Genomic DNA, 20,629 nt, shown 5'->3' on the forward strand with positions numbered 1-20,629 from the left:
TTTTCTTGGCGCTCAATGCAGTGATAAATCAGTGACAGAAACAATTTCCTTCCTGAGATTTTTCTGGATTTAGATCTGCCCTTCTGTAAGTCAGGGGATGTGATTATATTTGTGTGTCAACCTGAGTGGGCCATCTAGTGCTCAGGCATTTTGTCAAACAGTATCTGGGTTTGTCTATGAGGGTGTTTCTAGATGACATGAATATTTTAATTGGTAGATGGGGTAAAGAAGATTGCCCTTCCCAGTGGGGAATCATTCAATCAGTTGAACAAAGTAGAACAAAAAGGTTGACCCTCCCATGAATCAGAGAGAATCGTTCTTGCCAGAGTGTCTTGAGCTAGAACATTGTTCTCCTGCCTTGGGACTCAGTTGGAATACTGACTTCTCCTGTGCCCGAGCTGGCCTTTAGACTGCAGCTATATATACCACAGGCTCTCCTAGGACTCTGGCTTGTAGACCACAGATACTATTGGCCTCCATAACCATGTGAGGCAATTCCCAAAAGTGTCCTCCATGTATTAGGGAAGGTGATAATGTTTATTTTTGGTGTCCTCCCTCATTCTTTTCTACCTTCTCCAATTGAACCTTGGTTTTAGTCTCTTTTGACTATGTGGCCTGGAGGATATACCTGGTTTCCTTCAGCCTCACTTTTTCCCCCAGTATAAAATGGGAATAATATCCACTGTGAGTTGTTTGCTGGCTGCTGCTGATGCCTGCACTGCTGCTGCAAAGGGCATTCAGAAAAATATGCTTTGTATAAAAAGAGCTCATTCTAGCTCTGGCCCTGCTGCTGATATTATGTGGCTTTTGGAAGATCATCTTGTGCTCTGAGCTTCAGTTTTTAAGTGTTATCGAAAACTTCAGTGTGGGTCTGAGGTGGGCCCCGAGCAATTGGAATTCTCTTTTAAGATTCTCTGCACATGGGAGGGGTGATTTTTAAGTCTTGTTGCTATTCTTTGTGTTGCTTTTATCTTGTAATCACTTGAAATATATCCAGAACATTTCAATGACAGGAAAGCAAAGCTAATGTCCATTCTGATACTAGGGTTTTTTTTGGTTGTTGTTTGTTTTTTCATCATTCATTTTAGTTTTTTTTTTTCTCTGTGTGTGAAAACTATGAAATATATACAAAAATAGACTACCACAAGGAACACCCATATATCCTTATCAGTTGGCTTCAAATTATTAACTCATGACCTATTTTTATCTCCACCAATTTCCAAATACTGTAATATTTTTGAGCAAACATCAAGGCATTTTAATCATAAGAATCTCAGTATATATTTCTAAAAGGTAAGGACTCTTAAAAATTGTATCAATAGCTGGGCATGGGAGCTCTAATACCAGCGGCTTGGGAGGCTGAGGCAGAAGGATCATGAGTTCAAAGCCAGCCTTAGCAAATTAATGAAGCCATAAGTAACTCAATGAGACCCTGTCTCAAAATAAAATATGAAAAAGGGCTGAGGATGTAGCCTCAATGGTTGAATGCCAGTGGGTTCAAAAACAAAACAAAAGCAAAAAACAAACAAAAAACCAAAAAACCCAATACTATTATTACATTTCACCCCATCCTTTTAAAAACTTCTTTTTGATTTATTTAGTAGGCTAAAATTTCATACTATTTACTCCCTTTTACCTCATTACTTGGGATACAATTAAGCCAGTGGGCATTTTTCTGAATTGTTGAAGAATTAGTTTGAATTAAACTCTATCTCTTAACTAGTGATGTAGTTGTCCTAGTTTGTTTTGCACTGCTATAACAGAATTCCTGAGACTGGGAAACTTATAAAGAGCAGAGATAAGCCTTAGGGCTGACTGAATTAAATGAGCTGGCAGCCCCGTGTGGGAAGAACTAGTTCTGGAAGAGCAGTTTTCCAGAGTCTCATCACCTGGGCAACTAGGCAAGAGCCTGACTCATGCTGTGTAGACAAAGCTCACTTGTGTCTAGACTCTGGAGCCCACAGGGATCTAGGCCACTGGAACTCAACTAGTAGTTCAGTGCCCAGATCTGGTGAGATGACAAGGTAGATGATGAGAGCTGGAGGTTATTTGTCATCTGTTTTCCTCTTTGGTTTTGGAAGTGATCTACAAAGGTAATCTGTTAAAGGTTGACCCTGAGGAGGTATGTGCCTAAAGTTTCAGCTACTCAGGAGACTGAGGTAGGAGGGTCACTTGAGCCCATGAGTTTGAGACTAGCCCATGCAACACAGTGAGGCCTTGTCCCCCGACCCCTAATAAACAAACAAACAAACAAACACTCAACCCAAACCAAAACAAACACACTACCACCACTACCACCACCAAAGAGTTGGCTCTGTGGTTATTGAAACCTAAAGCAGAGCGGGGTCAGCCTGAGTAGGCCTGAGATAAAACACTCTCTAATGAATCACACACTCTCCTCAAAAGTAAAATAGCAAAAGAATTTTGACTACAGGCTTTCTGGTTGGTGAATCTGTATTTAATAGCATAATACAGAATTTACGGAAAAAAAAAAAAAAGAATGCTCTTAATAACCCTTGCTTAGATGCCAGCTATGTTGGAATTCAGCTGGGTGTTCTGGCTGCTTACAACCCAGCGGGTGGCCTGTCACATGACACAAAATTAGGGCGCTTTGGACACAGGCTGTCTGTATTGTTTATTCAGGAAGGGCCTGCTGTGGACTGCAGAGACCAGACCCTGGAGCCAGCAAGTGATGTAAGTGGGAGGGACCCAGGCAGCTGCCTAATCTTTCTATCAGCAAGAGTTGTACTTCACTTATGCTGTAGATATTTCAAAGCATTTACTTTGATCCTTTAAGAGAGGCACTAAATTGATTTAGGATTAATCGAGGGATTTTTGTCTAACTTAAAAGCATTACATTATTTAATTTTAAAATATATTGCATGTGCCACTTGTTAAATGAAAGTTAATTTTGGCGTATTTAGTAATTATTTAATGTGTGTTTCACATTTTAAGAATGTAGGGATAAAGTGGCTGGATCTTTCTGTGTCATTGGTAGTTAATTTTTTCTTTCTTTCTTTTTTTTTTTTTTTTGAGACAGAATTTCACTATGTTATCGAGGATAATTTGAACTATTGGGCCGAAGTGATCTTCTTGCCTCAGCCCTGGAGTAGTTGTGACTACAGGCATGTATCACAATGCCTGACTTTATTTCTTAAATAAACAAGAATGTAGGTTTCTGGGATGACGGAGAAGTCAAATTAGTTTCTTGCTTCTGCCTTGTTTTTGTTGACAGGGGTTTCTATTTCTTCTTGGCTGATTTCAGGGTTAGGTTTGGCCTTCCTTTCATTTATTGCCTTCTGGTTAAGATTATGTGGCTGTCACTTCCATAAATTGTCTGTTTTTTGGGTTGTTGCTGTAGACTTGCTTTAGGTTAATGTCAGAAATTCTTGTTGGTTGCTGAGTGATGTTGTCTGATACCACTTCTAACAGCAGATGCCTGTTTTGTTTCCCTAACATCAACCATTTCTCCAGTACCAACAGTTCAGTTCAATTTTGACATTAACTCCAGGAGTTAGTATAGACCCCGTGTGTTCAAGGCTTAGTCCCACAAGACTGCCCCTGCTTCAGACACTTGCCACAAATGAGGCCCCAGGACCACACTTGTGTCTGGTCAACACAAATTCAGGGTTTCCCATGATCCCCCTTGGGTTTGATAATTAGCTAAATTATTCCCAGAACACAAGGACACACATGTTTCCTGATTTATTATAAAGGACATAACTCAAGAATGGCCAAATAGTAGGAATATGAGGGGCACAGAGTTTCCATGTCCTCCCAGAGCACCCCGCTCTCCTGGTACCTTCGAGTGTTCTGGAAGTTCATGGAATCTTATTTATTGTTCAAGAGTTTTAGTAGAACTGAGAATGCAGTACCTCTTCCCTCTTGAAGGTCAAGGGCGGGGCTCAAACTTTCAACCCTCTAATGACAACCTATGTTTGGTTTTTCTGACAACCATCTCCATTCTGAAGTTATCTAGAGGTCCTACCCTGAGCTACCTCAATAGCATAAAGTTAGGAAATTTCAAGGGTTTTAGGAACTTCATACTATAAATGGTGAATGAAGACCAAGTATATATTTTATTATACCACAGTTCCAAAATGGGATATTAAAATTGTGATTAGGCGTTATTTCCCTGGATTATTCTTTTGTCTTTGATGTTATATCATACTCTTGTCTTCTCCACAAACATTATATGGACCTGGGGTTTCTGATCTGGATTTTTAGATAATGTTACATTGTTAGAATGAGAGAGTAATTGAGATTTAGGGATATTTTGAAACTTGAGACATTTATTCTAAAGCATTTGTGATTTTGAGATTGTTTATAGTTGAAAAGTGAAATACGACTGCAAAGGCTAGGACATTCTGCTTGATGGCTGATATTAATGAAGGCGATAAAACTGGTACAGAGTACTTTGTGTTTATACTGAAGGAATAAGCTGAAAGAAATAGCCTTCTTGACTTAGGGAAATATTTGAGTAAATTTTGAGAGAAGACGGAGGTCAAATAACCTCAGCTGGAGTGGCTGGAAACCAGAAACTCAGCCTGGCCTCCTCCTACATTGTCTTTTTTTTTTCCTTGAACAAAACAAAATTCTTTCCATAGAGCTAAGTAGTGTTAGAGCCATGGAAAAATGTTTTCCTTTTTCTGAGAAGTGAGGAGTTTTGCTGTGATTCTGTCATTCTGTGAGTGTGCAGAAAGAAAGGCCGCATGTGTATTCACCATGTACTCACCATTTTCTTCATTCCCTCACAAACAGCAATATCCTATTTGGTGATTCTCTCCATTCTTCAATCTAAAAGAAAAAATAATCTATTTGAATAATTTTGAAAATTTAAAATGTAGGGTTCATTAAAGAAAACTTGAAAAGTACACACCAAGAAAAGGAAAAGTTTATTTGTAGTTATACCAAAACCATTGCTAACATTTAGGTGTCAGTATCATGAAAAATGTTTTCTTTTTTTTGGGAAGTTGTGTATAATATCACCCCCCTCCACCATTTAATAGCATCACACAAGCATTGTTTTGTTGTTGCTTGTGTTAATACATTTTTTGTTGTTGTGACAAAATACCTGAGATAATCAATTTGAAGGAAGCAAGATTTATTTTGGCTTATGGTTTCAGGCCATGGTTGCTTGGCCTTTTTGCTTTGGGCCTGTGGTGAGCAGCACATCATGGTGGGAGCGGGTGGAGAAGGAAGTCTATTTACCTCTTGGCAGCCAGGAAGCAAAGGGAGTGTGAAAGGGTGTGGGGTTCCGACATCCCCATCAATATCCCCAATAACCTAATCCTTCCCTTTAAGCCTCCTTTCCTACAGGTTCCACCACCTCTCAACAATGCCAAGGCTGGAGACCAAGCTTTTAATACATGGGCCTTTAGGAGACATTTAAGATCCAAACTGTAACATTGTTGATGTATAATTGTCCTAAGATCATAGAAGCAGTATAATGTAGTGGTTTAAAGTTGAAGCTCTGATACTGAAGTACCCGGGCATAACTTGAGAAGGTTACTTAAGTGCTACCTGCCTTAGTTTTACATTTGTCAAATGGGATGATAATGGCAACACACTCCTAAGTAAAAAACTATGTAAATGTTACACTTCAATGATAGTTATTATCACTGAAATAAAGATTTTATTATCATAAATATACTTACAAAGTTGAAATTTTTATAACATACAGAAAAGCAGGAAAAATAAAAATCACCCATTATTGTAAAATTCAGAGAGAAACAGTGTTAAGATTTTGGAGTTTCTTTCTTTTTTCAGTGCATTTTCTTTTACACAGTTGAGATAATATTGCATTTCCATTTGTATCCTTATCATAAGCATTTTATATACTCTGTAAATATAATTTTAAAATATTACATGAATCATCTCATCATCATTACTTGACCTTTCCCCCAATATTTTGACATTTAGGTCACTCTTTGCCCCCCTGTTAAACTGAGATAATTATAGATTAACCTCAGTTAAAACAGCCAGGGACCAGAATTGTCCCTGACCAGAGTGGAGCCTGCAGTGGTTCTTTTAGTCCCAAGATATAACGAGGTCTAATCCACAAATCAGTTAACAGAAGGTTGACCATATTATAAATAAGTGAGAAATATTTTTATAACAGTTTTTTATTCATTAGAATTAGAGGTTATTTTCTTAGACTAGATCCCCAGGATCAGAAATGCAGGGTCAAGGGATAATAAATGTTATTTTTTTGAAGATCATACTGATTTTAGATGTACAGCAACAGTGTATGAACCTGGCCCAATTTCTGGGGACCTCCAAATACTCCTCCCTCCATGCCTTCCTGCCCCAACTCTGGGTCACTTCTTGGATCTGAAATATTGAGGAATAGTTGGCATCAGGGGTGCCCAAACTCTGAACTAGAGTTAATTCTAATTTAAATTAGCACCTTTGCCTCCTCCTCCTTACCCCTCCTCTTTCTTCCTCCCTAGCCCTTTCTTTGCTTCCTCTAATCCTCTTATACAGCTTTCCTCTTCTCCCATCAGAGAGGATATGATGGAATTAAGTCATGGCCATTAAGAAGTTAGTGACCTTAGCAGCTAGAATCATTGTTCCTCAGTGGGGTATTTGCATTTTAATAAAGGGTTCATGAAGTAGTGTTGAACTCAAATGACTGAACATAATGTTGACATTTGGGCACCCAGAGAGGGTGATGTCTTGGGTTATACAAATTATGCCAGTCTGTGGTATCCTAGATGTAGGCCAGTGCTGTGGATAGGGTGAAGTGAAGGCCAATCTCTGAGAAGCCTCAATTTCCTCTTCGCCAAAGCATTTACTTCAGAATAGAAATATGTTTTCCTAAAGGTAAAATGGGTCTCTCAGAGGAACTATTAAGGAAAAATTGTTTACTGAATTGGATATAATAAAAGACTGGTCAGCAGCATGTGCAGACTCTTTACATAAAATATAACTTTATGATACCAGGCAGGGCTCCTTTTATGGCTTTTTTTTTTTATCATCTGGTTGAAATTGCTAAAGGCGTGGAGGACTTTTGCTTGTGCATCTGTAGCCAGTGATTTGATTAAATTGCATGTCCCTGGGCAAGCAGAGCTAGGAGGTCTCTGCATGGGGTCGAGGCTCTGATTAGCATGCTCAGACCTCTGAGTGGCAGAAGGTGGGTTAATTGATGGACTATTTCTACTTCAGCAAGGTCACAGGTATCTTTTAAGGCAAGGAGTACTACAGTTCTCTATTTGTGGACTTTCACATTTGTTTTAATGGATTGAAAAGTCAAAGAAAGAGTGTGTGAGAAGAAAATGGACAGATGGACAAGGATGAGTAGAGACAAGTTCTTAGGAAGCTCTTAGAGGGCAGATTATAGCCCGTGCAACTACAGCCCTAGTTGGTCTGAAAGTAGGAGGAAGGGGAGACAGGAAAGCTTAGTCAATTGTCTGTTTTCAGCCATGTGAGCTTGGAGGCTTCAGAATCCCAGTCAGCAGAGAAAGTGGTCTTGAGAGGAGATGGCGGGTATCACTGGGGGCTGGCCAGACACCAGCCTCCCCTTGCTCTATTCCAGACTGGTCCTTCTTTGGCCCTCACCACCTCATCTCTTTCCTTCTAGCCTGATCCAGCCTGATGATGGCCCCACTGGTCACTGTGGTGTCCAGCCCCCGTGCCCGGCTCTTTGCCTGCTTCCTCAGGCTAGGCACTCAGCAGACTGGCTCCCTCCAGCTGCATACAGGGGCCAGCTGTGCATCCAAGAACCACTATGAGGTGCTGGTACTAGGTGGGGGCAGTGGTGGTATCACCATGGCCGCCCGCATGAAGAGGAAAGTGGGTGCAGAGAATGTAGCCATCGTGGAGCCCAGCGAGGTAAGTCTCCCCTTTTGAGTACACCAGTGTGTGTGTGTGTGTGTGTGTGTGTGTGTGTTAGGGATGCGGGTGCGACTGTCAGGCACAGGTTTGCATGTCTTCACGTTAGGCTGCTTTTTTATAACCAGGAGGAGAAATACTATCTGAAAGGATTGGGAGAAAGTGGAGGGAGGGAGAGAATGAGGACAGATCTCTTGTCTTTTTGTGTTCCTTAGGGTTGTCAAACAAATGAGTACAAACCAGTTGGCTCACACAGCAGATATGTATTATGTATTATCTCACAGCTCTCAGAAGTCTCAGACCAAATTATTGACAGGGTCACACTCCCTCTGAAGGCTGGGTGAGGGACCCAGGCAGGGGAATTCATCCCAGGCTTCCCTCCCAGCTTCTGGTGGTTGGTGATAGTTCTTACCACTCTGTGGCTTGTAGATGCACCACTCCATTCTCTTCCTTACCTTCACATGATGTTCTCTGTGTCCCTGTGTCTTCACAGCTTGTATTTTTGTTGTTCTTTCTTTTGTCTATTCAAGTATGACCTCACCTTAATGTGATTACATCTGTGAAAATTCTATTTCCAAATAAGGTCATGTTCACTGGAACTGGGGTTAGGACTTGAATGTATCTTTTTGGGAGACACAATTCAACCATGATACCCTCCTACTCCAACTCACTGTTAAGAGGAAAATCAATTGCCATTGTACTTTTCTATCTCTGTTGCAGTCTGGAGAAGGGATAATGATTTGAGGGGCAGATAGGCCTCTGGAAAGCTGTCAATGGGTTTGAGAAATTTAAGTGTAAGTGGATTATAAACAGATTATAAGTGAGAGAAGGAAGTCGATATTAGGAAGCAATGAAGTGAGGCAATGTTCCATGAAAAACATTTTAAGATTGTACAAAAGCTTGGGAAAACTATTCAAAAATTTTGGCTATTTGCACAACATTTCCCAAGGAACTGAGTGTGCACCAGCTGGAATCTCTGTTCTTGGGAGAAAAAAACAACATGAGTCCATGACCTGGTTTGACAGGGAGGGTAGGATGGAAAGACATACTTCTTAAGATGTCTCCCCAACCAGAAATAAGGCTATCCAGACCTATAATGGGAGAGAAGACTTTGGAGTACTCTCTGCAACTTTCACTTTTAAAGTGACTTCAGTTAGGGACACCATTCCAAGTGACAGTAGTCTGGAAACTGTATCAGGTGGCTGTTCTCTGGTGCATGCTCTATTGTGGCTAATCCATGGATGGTCTCCCACTGGCTTCTCTTTGTAATTAGACTGGTTCTTCTGGGGACTGGACACACTCAGAAGCCAGAATCGTGTCTGTCCTGCCTCTCAAGGAAGTACAGTGCAGGAGCCTCTTGACGAAGCTGCTAGTGGTTAGGCTTTTAGCACCTTCCCTTCTGTGTCTGATTGAGTGATTGCTAGAGCTGATGTTTGTGGTCTAAAAAAATCTGAGCTTGCATTTTTGTTGTTCTTTCTGTTCATGATGGACTTGAAATTGATGCATTCTCACAGTTGGAGACCGCTGTCCTCCTTCTCCTTCATCACACTCATTGCTGGCTATAGGGAGATTGCAAATCATTCTGTGTCCTCTTCACCTCCTTGTGGGTTTTGGCTGCTCTGGCCAGCCAGTCTGAAGTATTTTAGCAATACTAAGAACTCTTTGTCCCCTGGTCCACCCTATGAATGCATCCTCAGAAGCCATTAAATCAATCTGCCCTTTGCCCCTGAATCTAGAACTTTCACAACTAACTTATAGCAAGACTGGACCATCTGAAACAAAAGGACTCCAGAAAATGGTGAAAATTTGGGCAGGCAGTGCACTGTGGGATAGGATTTGGCACCTATTGACTTTGAGTGGCTAATGTGAAGTGTCTTCAGTGCTCCATGGGCTTGGGGAACACAGTTTGAAGTTAGTGAAGTTTCAAGGCTCCCCAGAAGTGGCCCAGACTTAGCATTGTCTCCATATACTTCTGAGGAAGGATGTATAGGCTTCTGGGTTTAATTTTTCTTTAAATTTGTGCACATAAATATATTCATAATGTGTGTTCATATATATGTGTATATATACATATACATACATATATATGTACATGTATAATATATATATAAAAAACACCAAGTCAAACTTTAGCAATGAATAATACAGTGGTCATTAAAGATAGCTTATGCCTTTTTAATGATCTTGGATGAATTTTTGGGTTGGGTGGCTATCCTTCAGAGTTTAACATAATAGAATATAGAAACAGGGCAGAACTAACTTTCTGGACTAAGAAATTTACTTTTTAAAAAATATAGTGCTCTAACAATCAGGAGGGAGTAATTGAGAAAGTCTGGTTCAAACACTTTTAACTAAGACCCTTTAGGTCAGGCTCAAATTGAAATAACTCTCCGAATGCTTTGTTTCACAGAGACATTTCTACCAGCCAATTTGGACCCTGGTGGGTGCTGGTGCCAAACAGTTGTCCTTCTCTGGTCGTCCTACAGCAAGTGTGATTCCATCTGGTGTAGAGTGGATCAAAGCTAGAGTTGTTGAGCTGAACCCAGACAAGAATTGTGTCCACACCGACAATGGCAAGGAGGTAACCTTCTGGGACCTTTGGATTATTTTGTTAATCTGGTGTCTTGTATTGATGCACAACCATTCTCAAACTGGACAGTTTTCTGGTGAAAGAATGGCATATGTGTGCGTGTATGTAGGTATGTATGGGTGTTAAACACTGCACAAGATGTTAAGGTGAATGGCAAATGGAAAACAGATGGAGGGACTTACTGATGTTAAATTAATAAATAAACTACCAAGACAAGTATTTGTTGAACATCTGCTGTGTACCCTATTGATTAATATAGCATCTTGCATCTGAGTGCTTATTGGACAAATGCTATTGCTACATGTTAAAAGGACAGGCATCTCTTTCCTTTGGAAGCAGTTGTCTTTTCTACTTGACACCTGGCCTCCCAGAGGAAAGGGATGTAGGGAAATAGTCATTCCATGAACTTGTTGCCAGGGGAGTCCTGCCTGCTGCCAGAGCTGGAGACTCACAATCACTCAGCCCCATTTAGAAATCTCTTCCTTTGCCCACCACTCAGGAGTCAAAACTTTTCAGCAACTTTTGCTGAAGAGGGTAGTGAGATTATAGGCGTCGAATCCATCTACAACTTCGTGTCTGTCATTTGCTGCTGAGCCCAGGATGCTCTCTTCCAGTCTCCTGGGGTCCTTGGGCTCCTAGGATGTTGTCGACCTTCATATCTGTACCTTCTCCCTTCAAATTGGGGTCTGGCACTTTTGGAGTTTAGAATCTAAGAGCTGGTGAGAATCTGAAAGGTTTTGAGTCCAACTCCCCCTTCTTAGCAAGGATTCATTTGCTATACACGTTCTTAAGCTTTTCTTGGGCCATGCATGAATCTTTCTGAGTGCCTTATGAAAGCCCTTGCTAGAAAAACACATGTGTACCATAGTTTGCATTTAATTTCAACAAGTTCAGAGATTCTCTGGAGCCTTTCCTTGAACCTTGATTAGGAGTAGCTACCTTATGGCATTTATGATCCAAGGCTCTCTGGTTTCCATTCATCACTCTACAAATATTTATTAAACACACCTACAAGAAGCTAGGCACAGTTTTGGGCATTAGGAATACATGAGTGGCCAAAAAGACAAAAAATCCTGACTATCCTGGATTTTTTATCCTAGTGTAGGGAGGACATAATAAATAAATATAATGAATAATAGACAAAATAAGCAAATTATATACTATGTTAGAATGTGTTAAGCATTATTGAAAAAAAAATGGAGCTGAGTTATTAGATTGGAGCCCATGGGAGTGGGGGTTGAATTTAAAACAAAAGAACCTCTTGGTGCCCTTAGGCAGGCAGATTTTAGGAAGTTCTGCTCTTGCCAGATCAGAATCTACCTTCCTTTAATCTTTTCCTTATTTTTTCTTGGGCCTCCATGGTATTATTGTTCTTAATATTTTACTACCTTTATAATCCCTTTCTTACTCCTTGGTCTGCCCACTAGTGTGTAAGAAAAAGCTTCTTTCTTTTCTGTGCAGAAACCCTTCAACTCTGTTAAGATGGCTCTTATATTCTGTGTGAGTTTTTTTTTCTGCAGGTAGACTTCTCTCCTGTCCTCATGTCCCTTGACTCTTCCTTACCTTTCATGGTTTCTGGTCCCCTCAGTCCCCTCTTTGTCCTCCTTGGGACATCATCTGGCTTGTTAATGGCCCTGTGAACCAGGAGTCTAGATGAGAAGGAAACTCCACAGAACAGCCCAGAATGGAGTGGGATTGTTCTCACCCACAATCAGATGCTTCCTAAGCTGCCTTTGCCCTTTCAGTGACAGTCACCACAGTGCTGATTCATGCTGAGCTTGAGGCTGGTTCACATCTCTGGGTCCTTTCCATGTGACCCACTGTCAAGTCAGGCCTCTCATGCCCTAGAAGAGTGCACTTGTCATTAATTTTACTTAAAAACAGGCAGGTATATATACACATATAAGTAAATATATATGTGCATGTATTTTTTAGTTAAAAATATAAATGTATACAAAATTTAAATGTATAAAAATATTTTGGTTCAGAAATTCTTTATTTTTCTGTCACCAGGAGGCCAGACTGAATTACATAGATTCTTTTTAGTTCATGAGATTGAGCTCAGTTACTGGTTTACCTTTCCAGTCTTCTGTTCATAGAGAGGTCCTCTTGTGTAACATATGTCGCCCTTGGTCCAGCAGAGCCTGCCTCATTGAATAGACCCCTCAACATCCTCTGTGGTTGGGCTCACATTCCTCTTAGGACCATGAGCTTGTCTTATCTCTTGAGATTGAGAGCACTTGTCAGCATTCTCATAGCTGTGCCCTACTCATTACTCCTAAGGTTCAGACACTTAGGAAAGTTGTAGGGTCTTGGTTTAAGGTTGGGGAAGAAGGTGGTGGTGCAATGTGGTGAAACTTTTCTTTCAGGATTTTATTAAGCAAAAGTATTCATAGATAGACGGTCTCAGAAGTCATCACATAGCATCTCGTGTGAGATATCATCTTCTTGTTTGAGTTCATCCTCCCAACCGGTTGGGATCTTTTGGATTTATGAGTCTGTCACCCAATTAGCAAATTTTCCTAGCTGTTATCCACAGATGGCTTCATTTGAAGTTTTAATTTTATAATATATCCCTAGAGAACTTATTTTAGATTGCATAAATTAATCAACATTCTTTAGCAAGTATTATTCAATTTACCAGTCATTCCATTCTTAGTTTGTACTTTTCTTATCTTATCCACTAGGTGAAAGACTGAATTGAAGGAACCATGGAAACCAGACTCTGTGTCTCTGACTCTTCCCCCACACAGTAATTTATTTGGAACAGTTCCTATAACGCAGTAGTAGGCTTGTTCCTTCTCTGGACTTTACCTGGTTTTATTCTCTACATTGTTCCTGCTGCACTGGCCTCTCATTTCCTCAAATGTCTTTGCCTCCTTCTTACCCCAGGGGATTGGGTTTTCTCCTCTACCCCTAGCTGACACCTACTCAGCTTTATCTTAGAAATGACCCCTTTGGGCAAGCCTTCCTTGACATATCATACTGGGTCAAGGTTCCTCTTATTGTGCTATCACAGCATTCTGTGATTTAGTAATTATCTGATAACTTTCTCTTTCCCACTAGACTTCTCTTTCCCTGGAGGGCAGATACTGTGTCTGTCTATTAGTCATTGTACACTCAGGACCTAGCATGCTATTTGGCACATGGAAGGTGCTCAGTAAATATTTGTGAGTAAATAGTGTTTCTGTTTCTTTATTTGTAAAATGGAAATAGTAATATCTACCTTACTGGCTTATTATCAGCTTTGAAAATATGAGTATTCTATGAATGGAAATATGGAAAGCACTTAGAACAGTATCATGCACAGGGGGAATGCTCAAGGACTTTTATTATTTTTATTTTTTTATTGGTTGTTCAAAACATTACAAAGCTCTTGACATATCATATTTCATACATTAGATTCAAGTGGGTTATGACTTTTATTTTTAAAAAGAATACAAGAAAAGAAGGAAAAGGAAATATTTCCTGCTGACTGAAAGCAGGTGGATCATCTCTGAGCACTTGTCGGTGCTCTTCTTTTTCTAAATTACCATGTGGCATCTATTTAGTAGATGAACTTGGAATTCTGCAAGGGATTAGCAGTCTAATTTACTAAATTCTCAGTGTCAGGATTGTCCTTCCCTAGTCCTGAATGAGGTGAGTATAGTTGTCCATATTCAGCCTTCTAGTGAGGTCCAAACTGATCTCTGTAATTGCTCCAAAGTCTTGACTGCCAGATTTTGCAATGCTTAGGGTTTAGGTCATCTGGCCCAGAAACTTAAACTCATTCAAAAGACTTAAAGCTTTTATTTTATTTTTTTTGTTCTCTTACTGTCCAGGGCTTATTCTCCCTAATGATTCCACATCTGCCCACTCCCCCATAATCTTAAGGTTGTCTGTTCATAGTCCTTGGAAATAATCACTCTACACTCTAATAAATTTATGAAAGTATGCACAATTGACAGTGTTCCTGTATTTTATCTTTAGATCATCAACCCCAGATCCCAGGCCACCTCTCACCTCACATGCCCTGATGACGTCACACAGTTCAGTCAGCCATTCGATGGGCCTCTTTAGAATTAAGGAGTTCAAGGCACCAGTTGTCTATGGATAGGAAGAGCATATGAATGAAGATAGTTATATCACCTGTCTACTTTGATAAATTGTAATTTGTATAAGCAACTTAAATCATCCATTCATCTATCTAATAAACATTACTGAGTTCCTCACTTTAATTTATTGACCCTGCTAGATTCTAGCAATACATGGAATAGGAAGTAAACTTTCATCTTCTACAAGTGTTCCATGTAGTGGGAAGGGGAGAACTCCTGTGTTTTAAAGTGAGTACTATAACATCTGGCATACCGCACTAAGGGAACCCCAGGAGGGTCTGGGGTCTGGTGGCAAGGGTGACTAAGTCATAGGAAAGCTTGGTGACCTCAGAGCTGAGTCTCCTGGATTCCAGGGCAGGACATTTTCAGCCACTTTTCCCCTCTGGCTTTCCAGATGAACCTGAGCATTCTTGAACCTTGGTGTCCTCTTTCTTTATCCAGGCATTCGCTCAGCCTGCCAACTTTGCTTCTCCACTTGGTATGAGATCATGGCCATCATAACCTATTGCTCCTTGCTGGGCTCCCGAGTCCCAGTTTAATCATTTTCCAACTCTGGTGTTTTAGTGTTCTTATACTTTTCATCCTTTTTGTCCAACCTTTTTTTTTTTTTTCCTGATCCTAAAAACCTGCATTTTCATCATAATATTTATGTATACTATTATCTTCCTAATGAATAATCACAACATCTCCATCTGAAGAGGGGACTTTTTCACATATAGATCATTAAGTAAGAACAAATACACTGTATCACATCCTTTTCAATGATTCTCAAATAGCAGTTTACCAATTATGATATTGGTCCAATTCATGTCTTTAGATTTAAATAAAGTTGATTAGGAAGTCATTCTCTCACCCCTAAATATAAAAAAAAGCATCAATACAAGCATTGCACAAATAAGTGTAGCATTTATTATTTTTCAATCGTGTAAAACCTAGGTGGGCTTTCAGGGGTCAGGCAGGTTACGTAGTATTTGTGAAGCAGTCAGGTGAGAGGCCATAGATAAGGGGCAGGATGGCCAGTCAGAGTGAGCATCCCTCCCTGCCATTCCTACCCACTACCCTCTGCCCCAAGACATTCATAGTGACAAATGGAAACACAGTTCTGACCACACACATCTGGGGCCAGAGTCATTTGTTGGGCTGCTGCTTTTTGAGGCCTGGTCTAAAATAACATCTTTTTGTGTTGCAGATCTTCTACAGATATCTTATTATTGCTCTCGGAATCCAGCTGGACTATGAGAAGGTACTGTTTGAAATTGTTCCCGTGTTACAGTGGCCTACTTATGCCAAGATCAAACACTGCATTGGGTTGCTTTGTATTTATTTTTAACAAGAAAGAAGATCTAATGAAGCCTCTCCTAGTTTTATTTCCCAGTGGTCCTTTTATGGTGTAAAAGAGTCTTTTCTAAGATTCTGTCAATGATAACAACGTGCTTTAGCTTTAAGCTTTAATCAGAGTTCAGCATGTGAGTGCCCTGATAGTAATTCTTGCCAAATAGCAGCCATGTCCACACTTGTGGGACTGAGTTTGCTGTATTAAAGATTACATTTTACTTTGGAAGTAAGATTTAGATTATGAATTCTTAAGCAGACTTTAAGGGCAGAATATCAGCTGCTGGAAGGACATCTGGGTTTTGTTGTGCAGAGGCTGGATTTTTAAATATGAAACCATAACACAGTAAAAACACTACCCTAGAAGGTCCTTAGCTCTTTTTTCAGTGAGCTTGGGAACTAGATTCTAACAACCAGATTCAAGTTTATTTTTCTAAAACATTATGTTATAAATCAGTAATTGCTATGATTTCCTGAAATTGTTGGGGACTGTGGGTAAATAGTTGAAACACATAAAGCATGGGTCACAAGCTGTGGGAATGTGATATTGCAAGAGTCTCATCTGAGGTGGCCTAAGAAAGGTCTCTGAAGTAAAAAACCCAAATCATTCCATGTGGGGGGATGAGGGTGGCAAAAATGTCCTCAGGTGTTTCATGCAAAGATAAGTGTAGCATTGGCTACACTTATAAGTGTTTCATTGGCTTCTCATTGGAGAAGCCAATGGTGAGAATGTTGCAGGACGATTTTGAGTCATGGTGTCATGGGTCATGTCTAATATAATAACAGAAAAGTTGTGGAATAGACTGTATGGAGAAAGATGTCAATTGCAACTACTTTTGGGAGGTCTATGCCTCCCCCACAGCCCCACAGTGTTGACTTAGCAAAGGCTGCACATCTCTATAGTACTGGTTCCCCAGCGGCCCCCAGTGCCTTATGAGGAGGACTGAGAAACTGGTGCTGAGAATTCTTAGCATTTTGAAGCAGCTATTATTGTGGAATCTCTACAGTGTGCCAGGAACCATGCTGGAAGTGTGACACTGACTCTTTACAACTTCTCATGAGGGAGATGTTCTTATCATTATGTAAAAGATGAGGAAACTGGGGGTAAGAGAATGTGAGTAACTTAGCCATGGCTAGCTTGCTGCTTGGCACTCTTGGATGGTACTAGATAACTACTCGGGTTAGCGTAAACCAGAAAAGAAGGGGGAGTTATTTGATAAAAATATTGAGATGTCTATGGAACTCTAGGGCAGAAATGTGGTGGGTCCCTGGGCAGGTGGAATCTTTGGTATGGGTTCTCTTGGACCTCGGCAGACTCTCTCTGCCCATCTGTCTCTGCGTCTTTCTCATGCCAGCTTCATAGGGTATCTGCACTGATCTTCGCTGTGTGACAGGACAGTCCTCAGCTTCCCAGAGCACAGCCTGTTACTGTTCAGCCAAAGGGCAGTTCTGACTCATCTCTTTGCTGACTCTCACTCCTTCCTTCTCCTCCCTGCTTGGCATCTCTCTGCTTCAAAGTCTCCAGGAAGCAACTCTGATGGATGAGGGGTCATAAACCTTCCTGAAAGGAACTTGGTTACCACTTTATGACATCTTTCCCCTTAATAACAGCTTCTTCAGACTAGAGAAAAATAATGAAGGTGATAAGAGGTTAGCTGTCTAATTATCTCTTGGAGAGTAGTTTTGCTTGGATTTGGGAGGTGTGGAAGTCCTGGGGGAAGACCCCTGGGAGGGTGGTCAGAGGGCTAGGTGTCTAGTTAGGTAAGATTCTGGGTTTGTCTCTTAGCCTTACTCTGCTTCAGTTTTCTTATATATTCTAAGGACTATTCCCTATCTCCCTCAGAGGTATAGTGTGTGGTGAATATCTGTGCCAGCATAGACGAGAAACTCTGTAAACGTTAAAACATGAGATGATTTCATAATCATGATAATGGTTATTATTATTGATACTGCTAATATTATTATCATATGAACTGTAACAGGAATGATCAGTAACAAAGGAATAGTTGTTCTTAACATTGAATGAAGATAAGTAAAGAATTCAGGACACTGCTGAATGACACGGTTTCCTTGAGATCCGAGGGTGTGTGGAGCGACCAGCCCATTTTGATGACTGTTTCTTGATGGTTGAGGTTGAACCTGCCCTTGCTGAGAACAGGTGCTTAAGTCTCCCTAACTCAATCTTCACTACAGTCTATGAACCCTCTAACATTTAGAGTACGCATCCAGTCAATCCTATTGGCAGTAATAAACCATTTATGGGGCACTGACTGTGTGCATGTTATTTTCCTAAGCCCTTTGCAAATGCATAGTCTCATTTACTTCTGCCAACAACCCTATGCAGCAGGGTTTTTTTTTAATCCCCATTTTATAGATGTTAAATATAAGCTTTTCAAACCTCAGTGTGCCTCAGAATCACCTAGAGGTTGATTTGGGGGCCTGCTATCAGAGTTTCTGATTTTAGTAGGTTTAGGGTAGGGCCTGATAATCTGCATATCTAGTAAGTTCCCAGGTGGTGCTGGTGCTGCTGATCTTTGAGGCCCATTGGCTTAGAAATATTAGATAATTTATTCAGGAGAATAATACTATTAATTGGAAACCTAGGACTCAGATCAGGTCTGTAGGATTCTAAAGTCCATGCTTTAAAAGTCAGTTACCTGACTTTATTGCCTTTACCTTTACCAAGAATTTGATCTGGTACAACTTAAGGGAGGGTAATTTAAGTTTGGTATTATCGGCAATATAAATAAATGGCTCTTGGTCCTGCCTATCCTCCTTCTTCCCAGTTAGGAAACTGCTTCTCTTTAAAGGAAGTATGGCTGCCATCCTGCCCTCACTCTGAAGGTGGGAAGAGCTACATTCAAATCATAGTCCCAGGCTAGGGAGATAGAGGGCTCCTGCAGGCTGGACCCAATCTGCAGTTGGACAGGTGGCTTCAGGTACCAAGATTCTGATCTGAGAACCCTCACTCACCTGGCTGCTCTGTGTGTGTGAATACTGGGGGTTAATAATAGTACTAGAATATTTGAAAATTTGTAAAAATAGCAGAGAATAAGGGCTCTAAAGGTATTTGTACTTTTGTTTAAAAACAATTTTTCTATGTGCTTGGTTGCAGATTAAAGGCCTACCTGAAGGTTTTGCTCATCCAAAAATAGGGTCCAATTATTCAGTTAAGACCGTAGAGAAGACATGGAAAGCTCTGCAGGACTTCAAGGAGGGCAATGCCATCTTTACCTTCCCAAATACTCCAGTGAAGTGTGCTGGAGCCCCCCAGAAGATCATGTATTTATCAGAAGCCTACTTCAGAAAGGTATGCTTCCTCTCCAGCATAGAGGGGAGGGGTAGACAGTGACAATACAGTGATCACCAGAAATCCATATTTGTTCCTATCATAGAATCTTTTTTATTTCTAAATTTTTATTATATATGTACAGAATTATATAATTGGAAGTTTACAAGAAAAAAGGGAACAGTCACTCATATTCCATTTGCTCTAATAAAGCTCCTGTCATCAATTTGACATGTCCTTTCAAAGATTTTACAATAGGCTTTTAAAGAATATGATTACCATTATACTGTACCCACCAGTTCAGTTGTATTACATATTATTAGTCTTTATGACATACTTTTTAGTATGTGTATAAAAATCCACTGAGGAACTATATTAGAGATTGTTTAAATACTTCCATATCTGTAATTAGACAATTAATTGCAAATCATTCACTTTTCTATATAATGCCATCCTCAACTGCTTCCAATCAGATTTAAGATTTTGAATATTTTCTTGCTCTTGATATGCATTTTTGCAAATATAAAGGCAAAATGCCAATTTTAAAGGAAAAAAATGTTCATATGAAACTTTGAACTTTTGTGGAAAGAGATTTTGGGTGGGGGCGGCTTTCTCAGCTTTTTCCCAACACCCTTTGTGTAAGGGTGGATGTTTGCAGCTCAAGTTATGCCTGGCATGAGATTGTGAGGACAGCTCTTCTCACCCACTGTGCCCATGTCTGAGATGGACACTTGGGTCATCAAAGTGTGGTTTGACTAAAGACACTGATAGGACTCAAAGAAGGCTGTGGTTCTATAAAGAGACCCACGGGGAGAAGGGGTATGGAAGCTGGGACTGAAGATTTGTTGCATGTGCATTCGGAACTTGGCACTGCTCAGAACTCACCTGAGTTCTGTAAACTGCAACAACCCTGTAGGGTAGGGAATGAAGAGATAGCTCCAATTATAATTTCTGACTCTAAGAAAGTTTATTCTGGGTCATAAGGGGTTGACACAACCTTTTGAGGTTCTTACCCACCTATCTTCTTCATATGGTGAGATCCAGGTAAGCGAATCCTAAAAAGAGTGGAATAATGAAAGGGCAGGAGACCAGCTGTTTCTTCCATCCTGGGAGTTCCATTTTCAAAACTCTTTTCTCCTATGTCTTGGAAGTCCTGGGAGGAAGGTTCTCTCTCAGGTGCCATAAGATCTTAGAATTTGAGAGAATACTGTCCTCCTCAGAACACCAAGGCTGTAGGAACTCTTTTATTCAGTGTTATTCCTACAGCACCCAGAACAATACCTGGCCAGTTCAAGGACTTCAGTAAATATTTATTGAGTGATGGAATCGTGAGTATATGAATAAGCAGTTCAGCTCTAATCTTTCTTTACCTGGACTTGACCTTCACCTCTATCCTTTGGTGGAACAAACCTCCAACTCAAGGATGTACTTAGTTGTTGTGTCTTGGGCAGAAAATAAAAAGGAGGCATTGGATCAACCCACACCTTACCC

The 20,629-nt window shown here is 40.4% G+C and overlaps 1 protein-coding gene across 1 annotated transcript in view; it reads left to right on the forward strand.

Moving 5' to 3' along the window:
* Sqor (sulfide quinone oxidoreductase) overlaps window positions 1-20,629 on the forward strand; it is a 46,371-nt gene that overhangs the window by 14,187 nt on the left and 11,555 nt on the right. The window contains exons 2-5 of the mRNA XM_027925992.2: window positions 7,583-7,833; window positions 10,244-10,414; window positions 15,707-15,760; window positions 18,965-19,159. Of these exons, the coding sequence (XP_027781793.2) occupies window positions 7,597-7,833; window positions 10,244-10,414; window positions 15,707-15,760; window positions 18,965-19,159 (657 nt within the window). The 5' untranslated portion in view covers window positions 7,583-7,596. The remainder of the gene's footprint in view (window positions 1-7,582; window positions 7,834-10,243; window positions 10,415-15,706; window positions 15,761-18,964; window positions 19,160-20,629) is intronic.

Source organism: Marmota flaviventris, chromosome 2, assembly GCF_047511675.1.
Source record: "Marmota flaviventris isolate mMarFla1 chromosome 2, mMarFla1.hap1, whole genome shotgun sequence".
NCBI classification, from domain to species: Eukaryota; Metazoa; Chordata; class Mammalia; order Rodentia; family Sciuridae; genus Marmota; species Marmota flaviventris.